This window comes from Pyxicephalus adspersus, chromosome 1 (assembly GCF_032062135.1).
Source record: "Pyxicephalus adspersus chromosome 1, UCB_Pads_2.0, whole genome shotgun sequence".
In the NCBI taxonomy this organism is placed as follows: domain Eukaryota; kingdom Metazoa; phylum Chordata; class Amphibia; order Anura; family Pyxicephalidae; genus Pyxicephalus; species Pyxicephalus adspersus.
In genome coordinates, this window is record NC_092858.1 from 60,238,469 (window position 1) to 60,254,297 (window position 15,829).

The window sequence follows — 15,829 nt, forward strand, 5'->3', positions numbered from 1 at the left end:
TCTTTAAAAATGACAGCATACTCTTGTACATGGCAGTCTTCAAAGGGAAGAGAGAAATTCAGTCTTCTCCCTGTAGAAAGGAGATTCGGGTGTTGCCATGTACATCCCCAGCCCTACTCTTCTCTCAGCACACTACGGATCTCCCGCGCTTTCTAGACAGCTGGCCTCTTAGTCCCTCCTTTGACCCCTCCCCTTTTTTTCCAGCATCCGTCTGGTAATCTGACGTCATCGCTTGCCAAGCTTTAGCGAACCCACCCAGGGGTTGAAATAGCTGCCACCCGTGCAGCCAATCAGCCGCCGTTTCCCGGTTCTTTCCCTGTGTGCGTCACATGTCTCCTACAGGCTTCGATTCTATCTGACTCCGCCCATTCGCCAGTCTCCTCCAATGGGTAGCCGGAGCCTCTCTGGTGCGCGGGACGTGTAAGGTCAGGGCGCTAAGCTAGCTGGAAGTCCTTTTTGGCTCCGCCTCTTCTAGGCAGCGCTCCGGCCCGCGCTCAGTCTCGCGCCCTCTCTCTCTCTTTCCCCGTGTGTGGAGCTGAGGACATGGCGGCCGAACAGCAGCAGTTCTATCTGCTCCTCAGCAACCTGCTGAGCCCGGACAATGCCGCTAGGAAACAGGCCGAGGTGAGATGGGGGCCTGGAGGGAATGTGTGCAGCGTCCATTACGCCGGTGTGAATGTGCCCTGTCCAGGAGTGCGGCCCACGTGTGAGCGGCTGATCTTGGGCCCGGCAGCCGGCTGATCTCTGTGTGTAGCTGTGGCAGTGTAAATCTCCCTCCCCGCCACCTGTAACCCATGCCGCTAGTATTGGATGAGCCGTGCTCACATTGACCGCTGTCTGGCGATGTAATCCTGTCCTGCCATACCGCTCCGTGTACTGCTGTCATCCTGCGGCCATCACTGCTAGGGTGCTGCCGTGTACTTACCTCATAGACTGCCATGTACTTACCTCATAGACTTCCCTAGCTGCCTCACATCACACAGTGGCTCCTGCTTGCCTTTTCCATCAGCGAATTAGCAGCATTTGAAGTCTGTAAAGCCTCAACTTTTGTGTTGAGTTTGGTGGGGAGTGAATAAATCCTCCTATGGGGTGTTTTATGTTTTCTGCCCTTCCATGAGACTCCACAAGAAGTGACAGGAAATCCCTCCAAATCTGGGGACATGTCACCCCTGACAGCTGTCACCAGGGCACCTGTCACTGATTTCCTCTCACCTCTGGTTACCATGGCAATGCAGATCAATTGGATTTCCATTTACTTTCTGGTTGGTACAAGCAGAGGCTGAATCTCCCCATCAGGGACAAATAAAGCGTACCTAAACTCAGATTTCACTTTACATTGAAAGGGTAGACAACCCCTTTTTGTGTAAAGTAAAAATTCTATTTATGTTTTTTAAAAAAAAAGTATAGCTCCGTGCCTTAATTCTCCCATCCATTCCCCTAATGGATGGGAGCTCAAGGCCTCCCGGGAGGCTCTTGGGTGCTTCTTCTGCAAGGTGCCTTTTTGTGAAAAATGAAACATTTGCTGATCTCACGCAATGATGTGCAGTGAGATCGGCAGGTTTTTTTCCAACCTAAGTCACCCGATCTTGTGCCTGGGTTGGGTGACGTAGGATGAAGAACCAGGAAGATGAGGCAAAGATGGCTCGGGGACAGATGCCCTGACGACGGGACCTGATGGAAGACACACCCGGAGGGATCAGACTGCTCAGTGGGTTTGAAGGTAAGTATATATTTTTTTGTTTTAAGCACTTTTCAGTTTAGTTCTTCAAGTTCCTGATGGGATTTGGGCTTCTTTACTCCATCCAAAACAAAAACATTTAAGCATCACAAATTGTCGGAAAGCGTTAAATGGTGGGACATCCTAACTCAAATCAGAGCTTACCCTTCCTCTAAGTTCTTTGTAGGTTCATTGGGGACAAAAAAAGTTTATCATTATTGTAATTTAAAATTCCTCTTAACTTCCCATGCTTCATAGAATGTACATAGCTCTGCTTGGGCATTAAGGCTTTAAAGTAAAGATAACACAGACCAGAGAACCGATCCAGGGAACATCTGATTGCCTCATGGAATCAGGAAGGAATTTTTTTCGCCTGTTGGAGCAAATTTAACCAGGGTTTGTTTTTTCCTTTCTCTGGATCAACTATTTCCATAGGGTTTTATATCTGGGATATGTTTATTTCCCTAGTGGTTGAACTTGATGGACTTGTGCCTTTTTTTTTCAGCCTGATTTACTATAGTATATTATACAGGATGTTTGGAAATTAGGCTGACCCCTTTTGCCCCCTCCTATTGAGGCTGGAAGCGATGAGGAATACAGACAGTAATAAAATACCTTTAGTAAAGGTACGTACATACATACACCAGATAATCCAGCCTCTGTACAGTGCTCCATTCATGTTTAGCAATCCGCCATGGAAGATCTCTAAACAACTGGGGGGAGCTGCTGTGATTTCCTATGGGGGAGGAAGCAGAATTGTGCCTTCCCTCCCCCCACAAGGCTGCTAGAATGTTAATATTTATTGCTGGGACCTCAGGATGTCAGTGGGAGGAGAACAATCAGTTTGATCTGAGGTTCTGTAAACCCCCTAACCCACACGTCAGCTTTTCAAAATTTTATATATATAAAATTAGGTTAATTGGCTTCCCCCAAAAAATTGACCATAGATTGTTTTAAAGATTAACATACAGACATTAATTTATGACTGGTAGGGACATTAGATTGTGAGCCCCTTTGGGGGACAGCTAGTGACATGACTATGGACTTTGCACAGCAAAATATGTGGGTGCTATATAAATACTGTATAATAAAATATATTTATATAATGTGTGTGTGTTTTATGCCCCTTTGTATTTCCTAGTAGAACAAATATGTACACCTTTACTTTATGACAGAGATCTTGTTATTGTGAACTATATTGCTGTTGATGTTTTAGAGATGACCCATACAACAAACAGCTGTCCTTATTGTTCCTCTGCCGCTTGTCATAGTTCAAAGTCCCAGTGGATCAGAAAAGTTCACATTTTGAACATATGGTCATAATCCACATTTGACCAGTTTGCATTATTGTGATAAAAAACCTTTGCAGCTCATTGTTTCTGAGTATATTTAGTGACAAATGTGCTGCCTGAAGGTCCTTAACATTTTACTATCCTCAGCTAAAACGTTTTTTTTTTTCAGTTAGAAAAGTTCTTTGTTAGATCTAAAGTGACCTAATCCTTCCTCAGCAGGGTACATTGTGGGGTTTGGAGGGGAATCCTTGGTTGAATGGATCTGCATTCCAGTGTTCGTTGTATGAAGTTGTGATTGGCTGTTTGATTTATCGGTGACATCATTGCACAGCACAGTTCAGCACTTTCTTTTTTTGTGGCAGTGGAGAACAAAGACCTAGCATTGCCATCATTTTATTATTTGGCTTTTGTTCATTGTCTGTGATGGCTAGCTGTACTTGTCTAATACTATCAAAGTTACTATCACTCATGATTTCATGCTTGACTGGTTGTAATAGATGTATAGTTTAATTCTTAAGCATTGAAGCAAAATTTACTAGTGACTTGGATGGCATAGATCTATACGATGGGTTTGATTAATTAAATGCATTGGCTTGGTGCAATTTTTTTTTTTAACATAAAATTACATTTTATGAACAGTTTCTTGGTATAAAGAGTTTATTGGTTTTGAATATATTCTTTTTATGTTATAGGAAGCCTATGACAGCATCCCTGGCCCGTCTAAGATTACTTTCCTTTTACAAGCAATAAGAAATGCCGGTGCTGCTGAAGAGGTATGTATTGTCATTACAAAATCTACTAGGCCAAATACACCAAACCATGAATGTGAATCATCTACTGACAATGATGCATTATAATAAAAACCGTAAGCAAACTGCTAAACATTTTGAGCATCCTGTATTATGATTTGTTATACTTGGCAAGGGATTTGTAATTCTGTGCAGCTAATCTTATGATATACATATACATGTTGGTGATTGCACAACTGGATGACGCATATAGCCACTAGGTCCTAGTTAAGAAATTCAGCTTCCCATATCATCTCCCCATCTCCAGCCCGTTTATGGTGTATTTTGATTTGGTTTCATCACCTTCTTCTGGTGAGCAGGGAGCTAGCCTAGGAAGGAAGAAACTAGAAAAGCTTTTAGCTTGGTTTCTACTTTTTCTTTTCTTTCGGTTTTCTAGTCCACTGTATACATACATTACATACACATCCTATAGCTATATGTTTTTATAAACTTTTTTCATTAATGGCCCTTGCATAAAATTTCTTCACCTCTTGGAAATCAGCTGTCAAACTGTGAATTCTTGTGGGCAGCCTATGTCTGCCTTATCATGCATAAGTAGTCAGTTGGGAGTGTGTGTGTCAAGATGACTACATTTGGGCTCTAGGTTGACCCCGCAAAGCAGTGTAGCCCCCCTATATATGGAATTTTCCTGGGGAAATTGTTAAACAGCATATTGTACAGTATTGACAAACCTAAGAAGAGAAAAACACTCCACATGTAAAGGCAAGTAAGTGATAACCCTTTAAGTCAAGCAGTTGTCTGTTCAGACACATGACATTTCAGAATCTTTTACCTATTTTCCTGCTTTATTTAACTTTTTATTTACCCTATAGACAAGGCAGATGGCAGCTGTCCTACTGCGACGTCTCTTATCATCTTCGTTTGAAGAAGTTTATCCTTCTTTACCCACTGATGTTCAGAACGCTATAAAAAGTGAATTACTGGTTGTTATTCAGCTTGAGTCTCAGTCCACTATGAGGAAGAAGATCTGTGACATTGTTGCAGAACTGGCTAGGAATTTAATTGGTAAGTGGTTCTACAATGGACATCCATATGAAAGTGATGCTTGCGAAAAACATTGTGTATTGCCATGCATGTCATAGAGACTTATGACCTGTATTGGGTTTTAATGTGTTGCTTATAGACAATTTGTGGTACTGTTGTTTCAATATCCTGGTTCAGTTGTCTACATATAAAGATATGGTACAGGTTGACAATCGAAAATCCGGCTATCGATCATCCGGATCCTTCAGTTTCCCGGCATGAATTTTTGGATTGCATTTTCAATACTGGGATTGCAGTAGACTGTTTGGCCACTGATGTTTTCATGGCACTGCTAAACTAAATAAACTTTGAGAAGTCCCTGCTCCCTGGAACTGTGTCAGATGTCCACAGTGCTGCGAGAGGAAGGCTGGCCTGTGTGTGGAGGTAAGTATATATATATATATATATAAACCCCCCCGTAATTTTCAAAAATTCGGTGCACCTCAGGTCCAGAGGTTGCCGGATTTTTGATTGTCAACCTGTATTACATATTTGTTATCCATTTATGTGAATTACTATTTAACTTTAATCTGGGTTATTTTTATTTTTATTTTTTTTTTGGTCACATTAAAATGTAAAAATATATTTTTTCTTTCCTTTGTGTGGCAGTAAATATTTGGCTCTATCTGTTATGGAAAAAATTGTAATAACATGTTTAACACAATGGCTATGTCCTCTTGGTAACAAAATGAGTGTATTTCTAAACTTTTTTGTTACCATTTGAAACTAGTAGGAAGCAATTTTGTATTTCAGAACTTACTTGGTTATTAGAAGGAACTGTTATTGGCATGCCTATATCTGTCTTGTATAGTATTGATCTGTCTTTGTTTAATCAGATGATGATGGCAATAATCAGTGGCCAGAAGCGCTGAAGTTTTTATTTGATTCTGTGAGCTCTCAAGATGTTGGACTACGTGAGTCAGCTCTTCATATCTTCTGGTATGGTACATTTGCACTCCTTTAATAGAATAACTAAAGTTAAAAAAGAAACTTGAAACTCTAATTTTCGAATAAAGTAGTAGGTTCCATGATTCCATTTATCGCATCAAATTTTATATGTAAACTAACTTTTAGATTGTTGTTATAACCTAGGTGTGGAAAAATGTACTGAAACTACAATTTTTATACGTTATAAACAAAATCCATTTGTTAAAATTACAGAGAACTTTTTTTTTCCTTATAAGGTCAAGGAAAAAGAAATTCTAGATCCAAAACATTTTTGTTGTAAAATGTAACGTTTTGTTTTTCAGGAACTTTCCTGGTATTTTTGGAAATCAGCAACAACATTACTTAGAAGTAATTAAGAGAATGCTTGTCCAATGTATGCAAGACCAGACCCAACCACAGGTATTTATTCATATTATGCAACAGATTTGAAATGTGCAGTTTGTAGGTTATCCAGCTAATATAATAATATTAAATAGGTAACTTTAAATACCTTTTTAAAGGTTTTTATTAGTAACTCTTGTGATAACTATAATGGGGCTTTTGAGGTGGCTGCTGGGCTACGTGCTCTCTGCTGTATAAGGGGCTGTCATTGGGACAGACGGTCCCATCAGAGGGGAAATCTTACCAATGGGGACACCAGTAAAGACCATAACAAAACCTAACTAGTTCCAACCCTTCACCATTCTGACCAAAGTTTTTTCTATAGAGTTGGGTTTAAATATGAAGATATGTACAGTTGATATGAGCTTTTCATATTCTAAATGTTTATTCAAGAACTGTTAGATCATGCATATATGGTTGATTTTAATTGTCTATAGCCTTCCTGCCTTGTCCGGATAAAAATAAGAGACTGCGCGCTTATGATTGATTAATCACTCACTAATCTACATACCCATTGGTGTAATAAAACAGAAATAGTGGCTCCTTCTTTTCTTTTCTTGCAGGTACCATTTGTTATGTGATGTCATATTTACTGGTCTTCTGTATAACCTTGACTGGCCTTGTCACATTAGGGCACAATTGTTTAAAGGAAGTGAGTCCTTGTTATATTTTGTTTTAACTTTTTTTTTTTTTTTCTCTTCAATTTGTAGATCAGGACACTCTCTGCCAGAGCAGCTGCTGCATTTGTTCTGGCCAATGAACACAATGTTCCATTACTGAAACACTTTGCAGACTTGTTACCAGGTATCCTGCAGGTAAGATCCAAAAGTCAGTGTTTTTGACCCTCATTGTGCTTGTCTTCGAAGTTATTTACTATTCATGTAAGTGCTTCTTTTTTTTTTCTCTCCTTTCAAAGTGAATTGGCATACATTTTCTACACACAGTTTTATTGTGGGTGCATTTTAGGCTCTAAAGCACAAATCTAATAGAATACAACCTACAAATTCACCTTCTTCCACAGTAGCCCCAGGCAGGAGGTGAACATGTCATTGTTCATCTCTTTATTACATGAGTGTTGATATTAGTTCACACAAGAAAGATGAGAATGTGAAAAGGATATGATTTTTATGGCAAGATCAACATTTTTTTTTTCATGTTTCAGACTAACAAAGCTACCACATATAAGAGGCTGTAATATGACACTTTTGTTCTTTGATTTTTTTTTATCTTTTTAAGCAAAGACAATTTAAAGTTTGCATAAACGAGCAAACTTTTTTTTGCAATATCTATAGCCGTCTGATTGAGGGAAACTTGGTGTTCATAGTTCCCCTCCAGCCCTTAAACATGAAGGAACCTACATTTTTACCTTTTACTTTGTCTTGTTTTACTTCAGGTACAAGGTTTATATATACCTGGTATATGTTAGCTTACACTGTTTCTTCAATAAAAAATTATTGGATATTTTCTACAAAACCTATACCTGAGCTATATGCTAAAAGTGTATATTTCTTCAATTCACTATTTTTGTTGTCCCAAAGGTTTGTATAGGTCTCATTTTTTATTTATTTTTTAAAATGTTGGGTTTCCTGTTTCAGGTTAGCTTCCCCCTCGGGTTGAAAAATAATTCTGGGCAGAACACTGCATATTCTTTTTAAAATTCCTAATTTATTTGTCTAGCTTAACTTACAAAAACATAATATAATTGTATTTGTTACCATCCTTTATTTTTGCTCTACCATTTTTCATATTGGTTTTTTGTTTTGTTTTTTTGTTTTTTAGGCTGTGAATGAATCTTGTTATCACAGTGATGATTCTGTTCTGAAGTCACTTGTAGAAATTGCAGATACAGTCCCTAAATATTTGAGACCCCACTTGGAAGCAACTTTGCAGCTGAGCTTAAAGGTAGTAATATAGTTACATTTTTTTTTTTTTTTCCCCACTTTGAAATACATAAATTGTAATACTGTTTTTTTTTCTTTTACATAGCTTTGTGCTGACACCAATTTAAACAACATGCAAAGACAGCTGGCTCTTGAGGTTATTGTCACCCTCTCAGAAACAGCTGCCGCCATGCTGAGGAAACATACTAGTATTGTTGCTCAAGCAAGTACGTAGATGTTGAATGTTGATATGTTCATGTAAATGCTAACAGAACAGAGAAGCCTTTGCTGTTGGAATTATGTGTGCTTTGTCTTGGTCTATATTAGTGTTTCACTAATGAAATGTTTAACTTGTAGTTCCCCAGATGCTAACAATGATGGTAGACTTAGAAGATGATGAAGAATGGTCAAATGCAGATGAGTTGGAAGATGACGATTTTGATAGGTACTTACGTAAATTGTATGCAAATTTACATTTGTGAAGCTTTTTAATTCTAAAACTTTGGCTTTCTTCTTTTTTTTCCACCTCAACTTTGTAATAATGTCCTGTATGGAACAATGCAAAAGTTTTCCCACAAATAAGGTTAAATATCATGTAAAGAATTTTTGTACATATACAGCAGGTTACTTAGAGGCAGTCCTTTCCTCTGTAGACACATCACTACTCCAGAGGCCTAGCGGAAGACCTCTGTGTGTTTCAACAACATGCTCATTAAAGCAGCAGTGGGCACCCACTCTTTCCAGTGCTTTGTCTTGGACAAATGTCTGGCAGATTTGACTTTTTTGTGTGTGCGCACTTTATTTTATATTCTTTGATTTGTTTTTTTTTTTTTGTTTTTTTCAGCAATGCTGTAGCAGGTGAAAGTGCCTTGGACAGAATGGCTTGTGGTTTGGGTGGAAAAATTGTTCTTCCTATGATCAAGGAACATATCATGCAAATGCTGCAAAACTGTAAGTAGTTTTACGTATATGATGTGATTTGATATGTAGTCATCTTAGGGCTCTATTTATAAAATGGGGAATCAAACATTTCCTTTGGAATCTTTCAGGTCCATGTGTTTCATTGGCACTAATTGATTCCCACCAGGGAATGTTTGAGGGGATGTCAAAACCCCTGTTTAATAAATAGAGCCCTTGAATTGTTACTTCATCCCTAGTAATACTATATATTGCTTTAAAAGGCAAATAATTAGAATTATACTGGAGAAGGTATTACTAGGACATTCTGAAATGTCCACAAACCTTAACCTGAAATTAATACACAATCCTATCCACAGTGTTGCTGGCTGCAGCAACTAAATACTGGTTAGAACAAATCGGCTGTTACTTAGCAGCACCTTAACTGTTGGCGTTCTGTCTATAATTTAAAATCTTCAAAGAATCCACTTTTTAGAGTGCTTCACCCTATTATAAGTGCACTTCAAAAGGGAATATGTAAGCTGACAATGCTGACTCCCCCTTCTGTAAAGCTAGCTAAATGATAATCATTCTGATGTTTTGGCTTTTATTTATTGAATCTCCTAACTGGAGCACATAGTTGAGTAATGTAGTTTTGCTTCAGTTCAATGTCTTGGTCTATACTAAACCCAAAATTCTCATAACATTTTTTTTTTCCACAAGTACTAATTTCTGTGCTTGTGTTACCTTGTTCGTACGTTATATTAGCCAAAACCTTTACTATTCTATATGTATAAACCATGTAAATGCAGAGAACTTGTTTATACATTTTCCATGGATGTTTGAAAAGACCTGTTATTTAATTCATTTGGTTTTTTTACAGCAAACTGGAAGTACAGACATGCTGGTCTTATGGCATTATCAGCCATTGGAGAGGGCTGTCACCAGCAAATGGAGAGCATCCTTAATGAGATGGTCAACTTTGTTTTACTCTTTCTTCAAGACCCTGTAAGTATCATATATTGTTTAGTTATTAAAAGGCCAAATTAATAAACCGTATTTATATAGTGCCAACATATAACGCTGCGCTGTACATTAAATAGAGGTTGCAAATGACAGACAGATACAATGACACAGGAGGAAGAAAGAATTCCACCCAAAAGAGCTTACTATCAAAAAGTTGGGGGGAGGGAGTAGCAAACAACAAGAGGGGGTGGTATGGAAAGGTGGGAAGTATTGTGAGGGTTTGAGACAGAAGATGATGGGTAGGCAAGTCTGAAGAGATTGATTTAAGGTAATGGAGCATGCTGAACAGGACAAGGAAGAGCATTCCAGAGAGTTAGGGCAGCTCTGGAATAGTCTTGCAGCTGTGCATGTGATGGGGTTATGAGTCATTAGTAGGTCATTGGAAGAGCAAAGCGATCGGCTAGGGGTGTATTTTTGTATCGGGTCAGAAAGGTTAAGTGGAGAACTGTGGAGGGATTTTAAGGCAAAGCACATGAGCTTGAATTTGATTCTGAAATGACATGGCAGACAGTGTAGAGAACTGCAAAAAGAGTATATTCGATGAATATTGTTTACCATTCATCCAACCGTTTGTTATTTTGGGTAAAATCCACATATTTACACGTTATAACTTTTTTTTTTTTTTTTTCAGCATCCTCGAGTACGGTATGCTGCTTGTAATGCAATTGGTCAGATGGCAACGGACTTTGCCCCATCTTTCCAGAAGAAGTTTCATGAAAAGGTTCGAAAAAACTTTCTGCTGTTGTATTAATTGTAAAAGCCAAGTAAAATATATAGTAGGCCTTTCCTTCAAAAGGCGTCAAATGTAGTAAGAATATAAATGTGCCCAGTAAAAAAAAACTACACGTAATAAAAAAAAAAAAAAACATCAATTTGTGTTGTGGAACCAGTGATTGTACAATATTGGACAACAAAAGTAAGAAACTTGAAAGATGAGAAACTGTATATATTAACATATTCTGCCATGTACCCAGTTTCAATCAATAATTTACGGTGCATACTGTGTTTGTTTGTTTTTTTTGTTTGTTTTTTTAAGGTGATTGCAAGTCTTCTGCAGACAATGGAGAACCAAGCTAACCCACGCGTCCAGGCCCATGCTGCTGCTGCTCTTATCAACTTTACTGAAGACTGTCCCAAATCATTACTTGTTCCTTATCTGGATAATCTGGTTAAACACTTGCATTCCACTATGGTTGTCAAACTGCAGGAGGTATGATTCAGCCATTGATAAGATATGTACATATTTAATGCTTTCATTTTCTGCATTACTAACACAAGTTTATATTTAAATTAAAACTAATCTCTGGTGGCTTTTATCATAAGATACAAGTGCTCCTTATGGCACACTTAAAGTGCAACTAAACCCATCTTTATTGGTAAGGCTGGGATGACATAACTTTTAAGCAGGTGCATGAGTTTATTCAGTCTCGGCGCCCTCAGCAGCAGTTTTGACAGATGAAAAGTGATCAGGCAGGTGATAATACTTATTTTAGAAGGAACATCACCTGTACCTGCAATTAAGACCTGATGTCAACTTTTTAATTTTTCAATTCCACTTTAACTGCAACATCTCCCCCCTCCATCAAGTAGACTGCTGTAATTATCCTTACTGCCAATGACTTTCACATCTGGTACCAGGTTAACCTTGATTTGATTGGCCTGGCGAGGATGATTTCATGCCCACATGTGCATGGGAGTCAATTCATCCCATCACCAATAAGAAAATAAAACCTAACTTGCCAGCAGAAAAGCAGCTTTTACTAAAGAAAGACCTTTTCCCCCTCCCATATTCACACTGCGTTTATGCTGATCTAAAACAAGTATGCAAATAAACTGCTTTCTGCAACGTTCCTGATTCGCATATTGGTTTCTAGTCAGTGGGCAGGAAAAAAGCCTGGTTGCTGATAAATTCTGTGTTATTTTTATCAACTTCAGCCACAAAATTTTGTTTTTCATTTGTTTTGAACTAAGTAGAGAAGGGTTAGAATTTTTTGGAGTTAAAACTGACAATGTTTTTTCGTGGTCTGACTTCCAGTCCTGTTGACAAGTACAGTGTTTTGTGTTTTTTTGAGTGTCAAATTGAAAGTAAGGGAGATTGCTTCAATGAGGATAACATAAATTAGAACATTACGCAAAGGGCTTGGTTGTTTACATTCTCAGTTTATGGGTTTTTTTCATAAATGCACTATTTTTGTATTCCAGCTAATTCAAAAGGGAACAAAGCTGGTTCTGGAACAAGTTGTTACTTCAATAGCCTCTGTTGCAGACACTGCAGAAGAAAAATTTGTCCCCTACTATGATTTGTTTATGCCGTCTTTGAAACATATTGTGGAAAATGCTGTTCAGAAAGAGCTTCGGCTTCTCCGGGGGAAGACTATTGAGTGCATTAGTCTTATTGGGCTGGCTGTAGGTAAAGAAAAGGTAAGTCTTCATTGTAGTGCCCTTACAACATTCATTTTAATGACAGCTTCTAAAGTACAACTGTTAGTGTTGGAGGTAAATTTTCAAGGAAACAAAGCAAAATTAGTGGTTGTGTGTGGTTAGGTACCTTCATTTAATTTTGTTGACTTGGACAAAAGTGAATTTTTCACTTTACCTTTTTTCATTCTTTTAGTTTATGCAAGATGCATCGGATGTGATGCAGCTTCTGCTAAAAACCCAGACTGACTTCAGTGAATTGGAAGATGATGATCCTCAGGTGTGTTCATAAAATATATTTAAAAAGATAATTTGACAACACATGCTTTAATTGGTGATATCTTTTGTGTTTTATTTATACAGACTTATTGTAAAATTATAAAAATGACACCGGTTTCTGCAGTATGTCTTATTTCTATTCATTTAACTTTTGTCTTTCAAGATTTCATACATGATCTCTGCTTGGGCTCGTATGTGTAAGATTCTTGGGAAGGAATTCCAGCAATACCTCCCTGTGGTCATGGGTCCTCTGATGAAAACTGCATCAATTAAACCTGAGGTTGCTCTTCTAGACAGTGAGTTGGGATTCCGTTACCACCTTTAATCGAGTTGATCTCTGTGCATGAGTATGGACTTAAAAACATGGCCACACCTGTATGTAAAATGCTTTTTTGTTTATTCTAGTACTGTCATTTTGTGCTACCTTGGTAGGAGTATAGATGTTTGCTAAACACTAATCTGTGTCTTCTGCTTGCATTTATTAAGCTGCTGTTTTTGCATAATTTTCAATGCTACAGTTCGGGTTTAGCCCACAAAGCAGAAAGGTCATATATACTTCAACAATTTGAGGGACACGTTAGTCTGCCATCAGGTTATGCTGCCAATTTAAGGAGCATAATTGTTTCCAACAACCAGCATTCCTTGTTGGCCAAAAGCATGGAACTACACCATTTGATCAGTTGACAACTCTTTTCTAATTCCTTTGTGGAACTACACCATTTGATCAGCATGGAACTACAGCATGGAACTACACCATTTGATCAGTTGACAACTCTTTTCTAATTCCTTTGTTTACCTCAAATGGTTTAACCACAGACATCATCAGTTCAGTTGATTGCCATGATTCAGGATTTTTTATTCTGCCATTCATCCTAGAGAGCCTTTTTATGTTGCTGTTGTGCCAGATGGAACAACTTCTTCGGTCCATTCCTCTGCTGTATGATTAAAGTGGCCTGGTCACCTCAAGCAAGGATATCCCTGCCAGATTTAATGATTCAGGAGCTGCCTACAGGGTGGCATTGTGTACTCCTATTAATACAGGACTTCCTCCCTGGTCTCATCCTCTGTCCTGCCAGAAGAAGTTTGTATTAGTCATGTGGAACTAAACAGACCACCTCAGTTATTTAATCATGGACTTTGACCAAAAAAAAGTTTGGTTTTGAGAGTTTACTGTAAAATCCTTTTTTATTCCTGAAGTAATGTTCTGATCTTTTATATTTTATCACTCACTTGTTACTACTTGCTATGAAACTGAGGCATGTTGGTAGAAGGAGGGAGTTCCTTTGGCTGGCCTACTGGGTTCTGCTAAGGTCTAATTTTTCAGAACCATGACAGTAACCCAAATGCTCAGTATCTTTTTTGCCTGTAAGAAAGGGATTTTCTGGAAAGCCTTTAAAAAAGTTTTTTAATGGCGTAGGTCTACATTTAGAAATAATGTTGAAAAAGATGCAATGCTTCTGTGTGTACATGCACAAATTTTTTTTTTTTTTTTCCCCCCAACACAGCTCAGGACATGGAAAGCATGGGTGAGGACGATGGATGGGAATTTGTTAACTTGGGAGATCAGCAGAGTTTTGGAATTAAAACGGCTGGACTTGAAGAAAAAGCAACTGCATGTCAGATGTTGGTGGGTATTACCATTTTTAATTTTTTTGTAGGAAACTAGCCCACAAAGAAAAGCATTTTGAAAATGTTCATTATTTCAATGAATAAGTTTCTGTCCTTTAGTATCCACATTGTTAGTTAAAACTTGTTTACATTGTCTAATCTTGTTTTTAATGTCATAAGTTTACCCTAACTTTTTTTTATTTTTTGTTAGGTTTGCTATGCTAAAGAACTGAAGGAAGGCTTTGTAGAATACACAGAGCAAGTTGTAAAGCTGATGGTCCCATTGCTTAAATTTTACTTTCATGATGATATCCTTTTTTATTGCATTTTGTCTTTATACTGTAATACAACTACTGTTTATATTGTTTATTTATACTTCTAGCAGAATAGGAGAAAATAAATGTGGCCTTTTTTTCAATGCTTTAAGGTGTTCCTGTTTTAAAATGTTTCTAATTGTTACCAAGAACAGCTGCTAACCAAATGGCTGTACTGAATAGAGGCCTATAATGTATGTGATAATTGTTCCCTATGTGGTTATGACATATAGGTGAACCTAAATTGCACATTTACCCCAACCCTTTTGCCCATTCTATTAAAAAAAAAAAAAAATGGCATAAATCATTATTATTATATTATATAATATATTATATAATATAATATTAAATATATTATATATTATTATCTAGCGCCAACATATTAGGCAGCACTGTACAATAAATAGGGGTTACTAATGACAGACGAATACAGACAGTGTGACACAGGAGAGGACCTTACCCCAATGAGCTTACAATCTAGGATATTGTAATTTATCAAGGGTACCTGTCAATGTCAGTATGTATTAGAAATCTCCATCGCAGTGAAAAAAAATCCCCATGGTGAATTACTGTGACAAACTTACAAACCGAAGTGCTGTTAATAGCCAGCAGAGCAGTTTAAATTCCAGCTTCACTGTAGACTTAAGCCAGTACTTGAACAGTACTCCAGTGTCAGTACTCAACACTTCCTGGCCATGTCAGAGCCTATAGTGTCTCATTGGAATCCCACCCATTATGTTTTGTCATTTAGTCAAGTTCCCGGGAGTGGTGTGTTTTATTCATGCTCGTAAAATATTTAATTGTAATGCAAACAAACATTTTCTGGATTGTTTTTATCCATAACTGTTCTACGTGTCAGAGTTGCTGCTGCAGAGTCTATGCCATTGCTGTTGGAATGTGCCAGGGTTCGTGGCCCTGACTATCTGACACAGATGTGGCACTTCATGTGTGATGCTCTGATTAAAGGAATAGGAACAGAGCCAGATTCAGATGTGCTATCAGAGATTATGCACGCTTTTGCTAAGGTGAGTCAGTTTTACAAAGGTTTTTTGTTTGCTCTAATGGTGGGCAATAGGCCTGGTTAGCAATTAATTTTAGAGACAGAGTTGTTTTGTTTAAACCTTACCTTGCTGCATAGACAATAAATTTGTCAGTAGTTCACTAAGTAGTAAACCATAGAAGGGAATGGTGGTCCCAAATCGTAACCCTTTTCCTTAACCACCTGAGCGATAACCCC

The 15,829-nt window shown here is 38.0% G+C and overlaps 1 protein-coding gene across 1 annotated transcript in view; it reads left to right on the forward strand.

Moving 5' to 3' along the window:
- Positions 1-450: 450 nt before the first annotated feature.
- IPO5 (importin 5) overlaps positions 451-15,829 on the forward strand; it is a 23,427-nt gene continuing 8,048 nt past the window's right edge. The window contains exons 1-19 of the mRNA XM_072411292.1: positions 451-624; positions 3,702-3,782; positions 4,631-4,823; positions 5,678-5,780; positions 6,092-6,188; positions 6,881-6,985; positions 7,950-8,072; positions 8,157-8,277; positions 8,408-8,495; positions 8,895-9,001; positions 9,831-9,955; positions 10,605-10,694; positions 11,010-11,183; positions 12,176-12,394; positions 12,588-12,671; positions 12,834-12,966; positions 14,176-14,297; positions 14,490-14,586; positions 15,445-15,617. Of these exons, the coding sequence (XP_072267393.1) occupies positions 544-624; positions 3,702-3,782; positions 4,631-4,823; positions 5,678-5,780; positions 6,092-6,188; positions 6,881-6,985; positions 7,950-8,072; positions 8,157-8,277; positions 8,408-8,495; positions 8,895-9,001; positions 9,831-9,955; positions 10,605-10,694; positions 11,010-11,183; positions 12,176-12,394; positions 12,588-12,671; positions 12,834-12,966; positions 14,176-14,297; positions 14,490-14,586; positions 15,445-15,617 (2,316 nt within the window). The 5' untranslated portion in view covers positions 451-543. The remainder of the gene's footprint in view (positions 625-3,701; positions 3,783-4,630; positions 4,824-5,677; positions 5,781-6,091; positions 6,189-6,880; positions 6,986-7,949; positions 8,073-8,156; positions 8,278-8,407; positions 8,496-8,894; positions 9,002-9,830; positions 9,956-10,604; positions 10,695-11,009; positions 11,184-12,175; positions 12,395-12,587; positions 12,672-12,833; positions 12,967-14,175; positions 14,298-14,489; positions 14,587-15,444; positions 15,618-15,829) is intronic.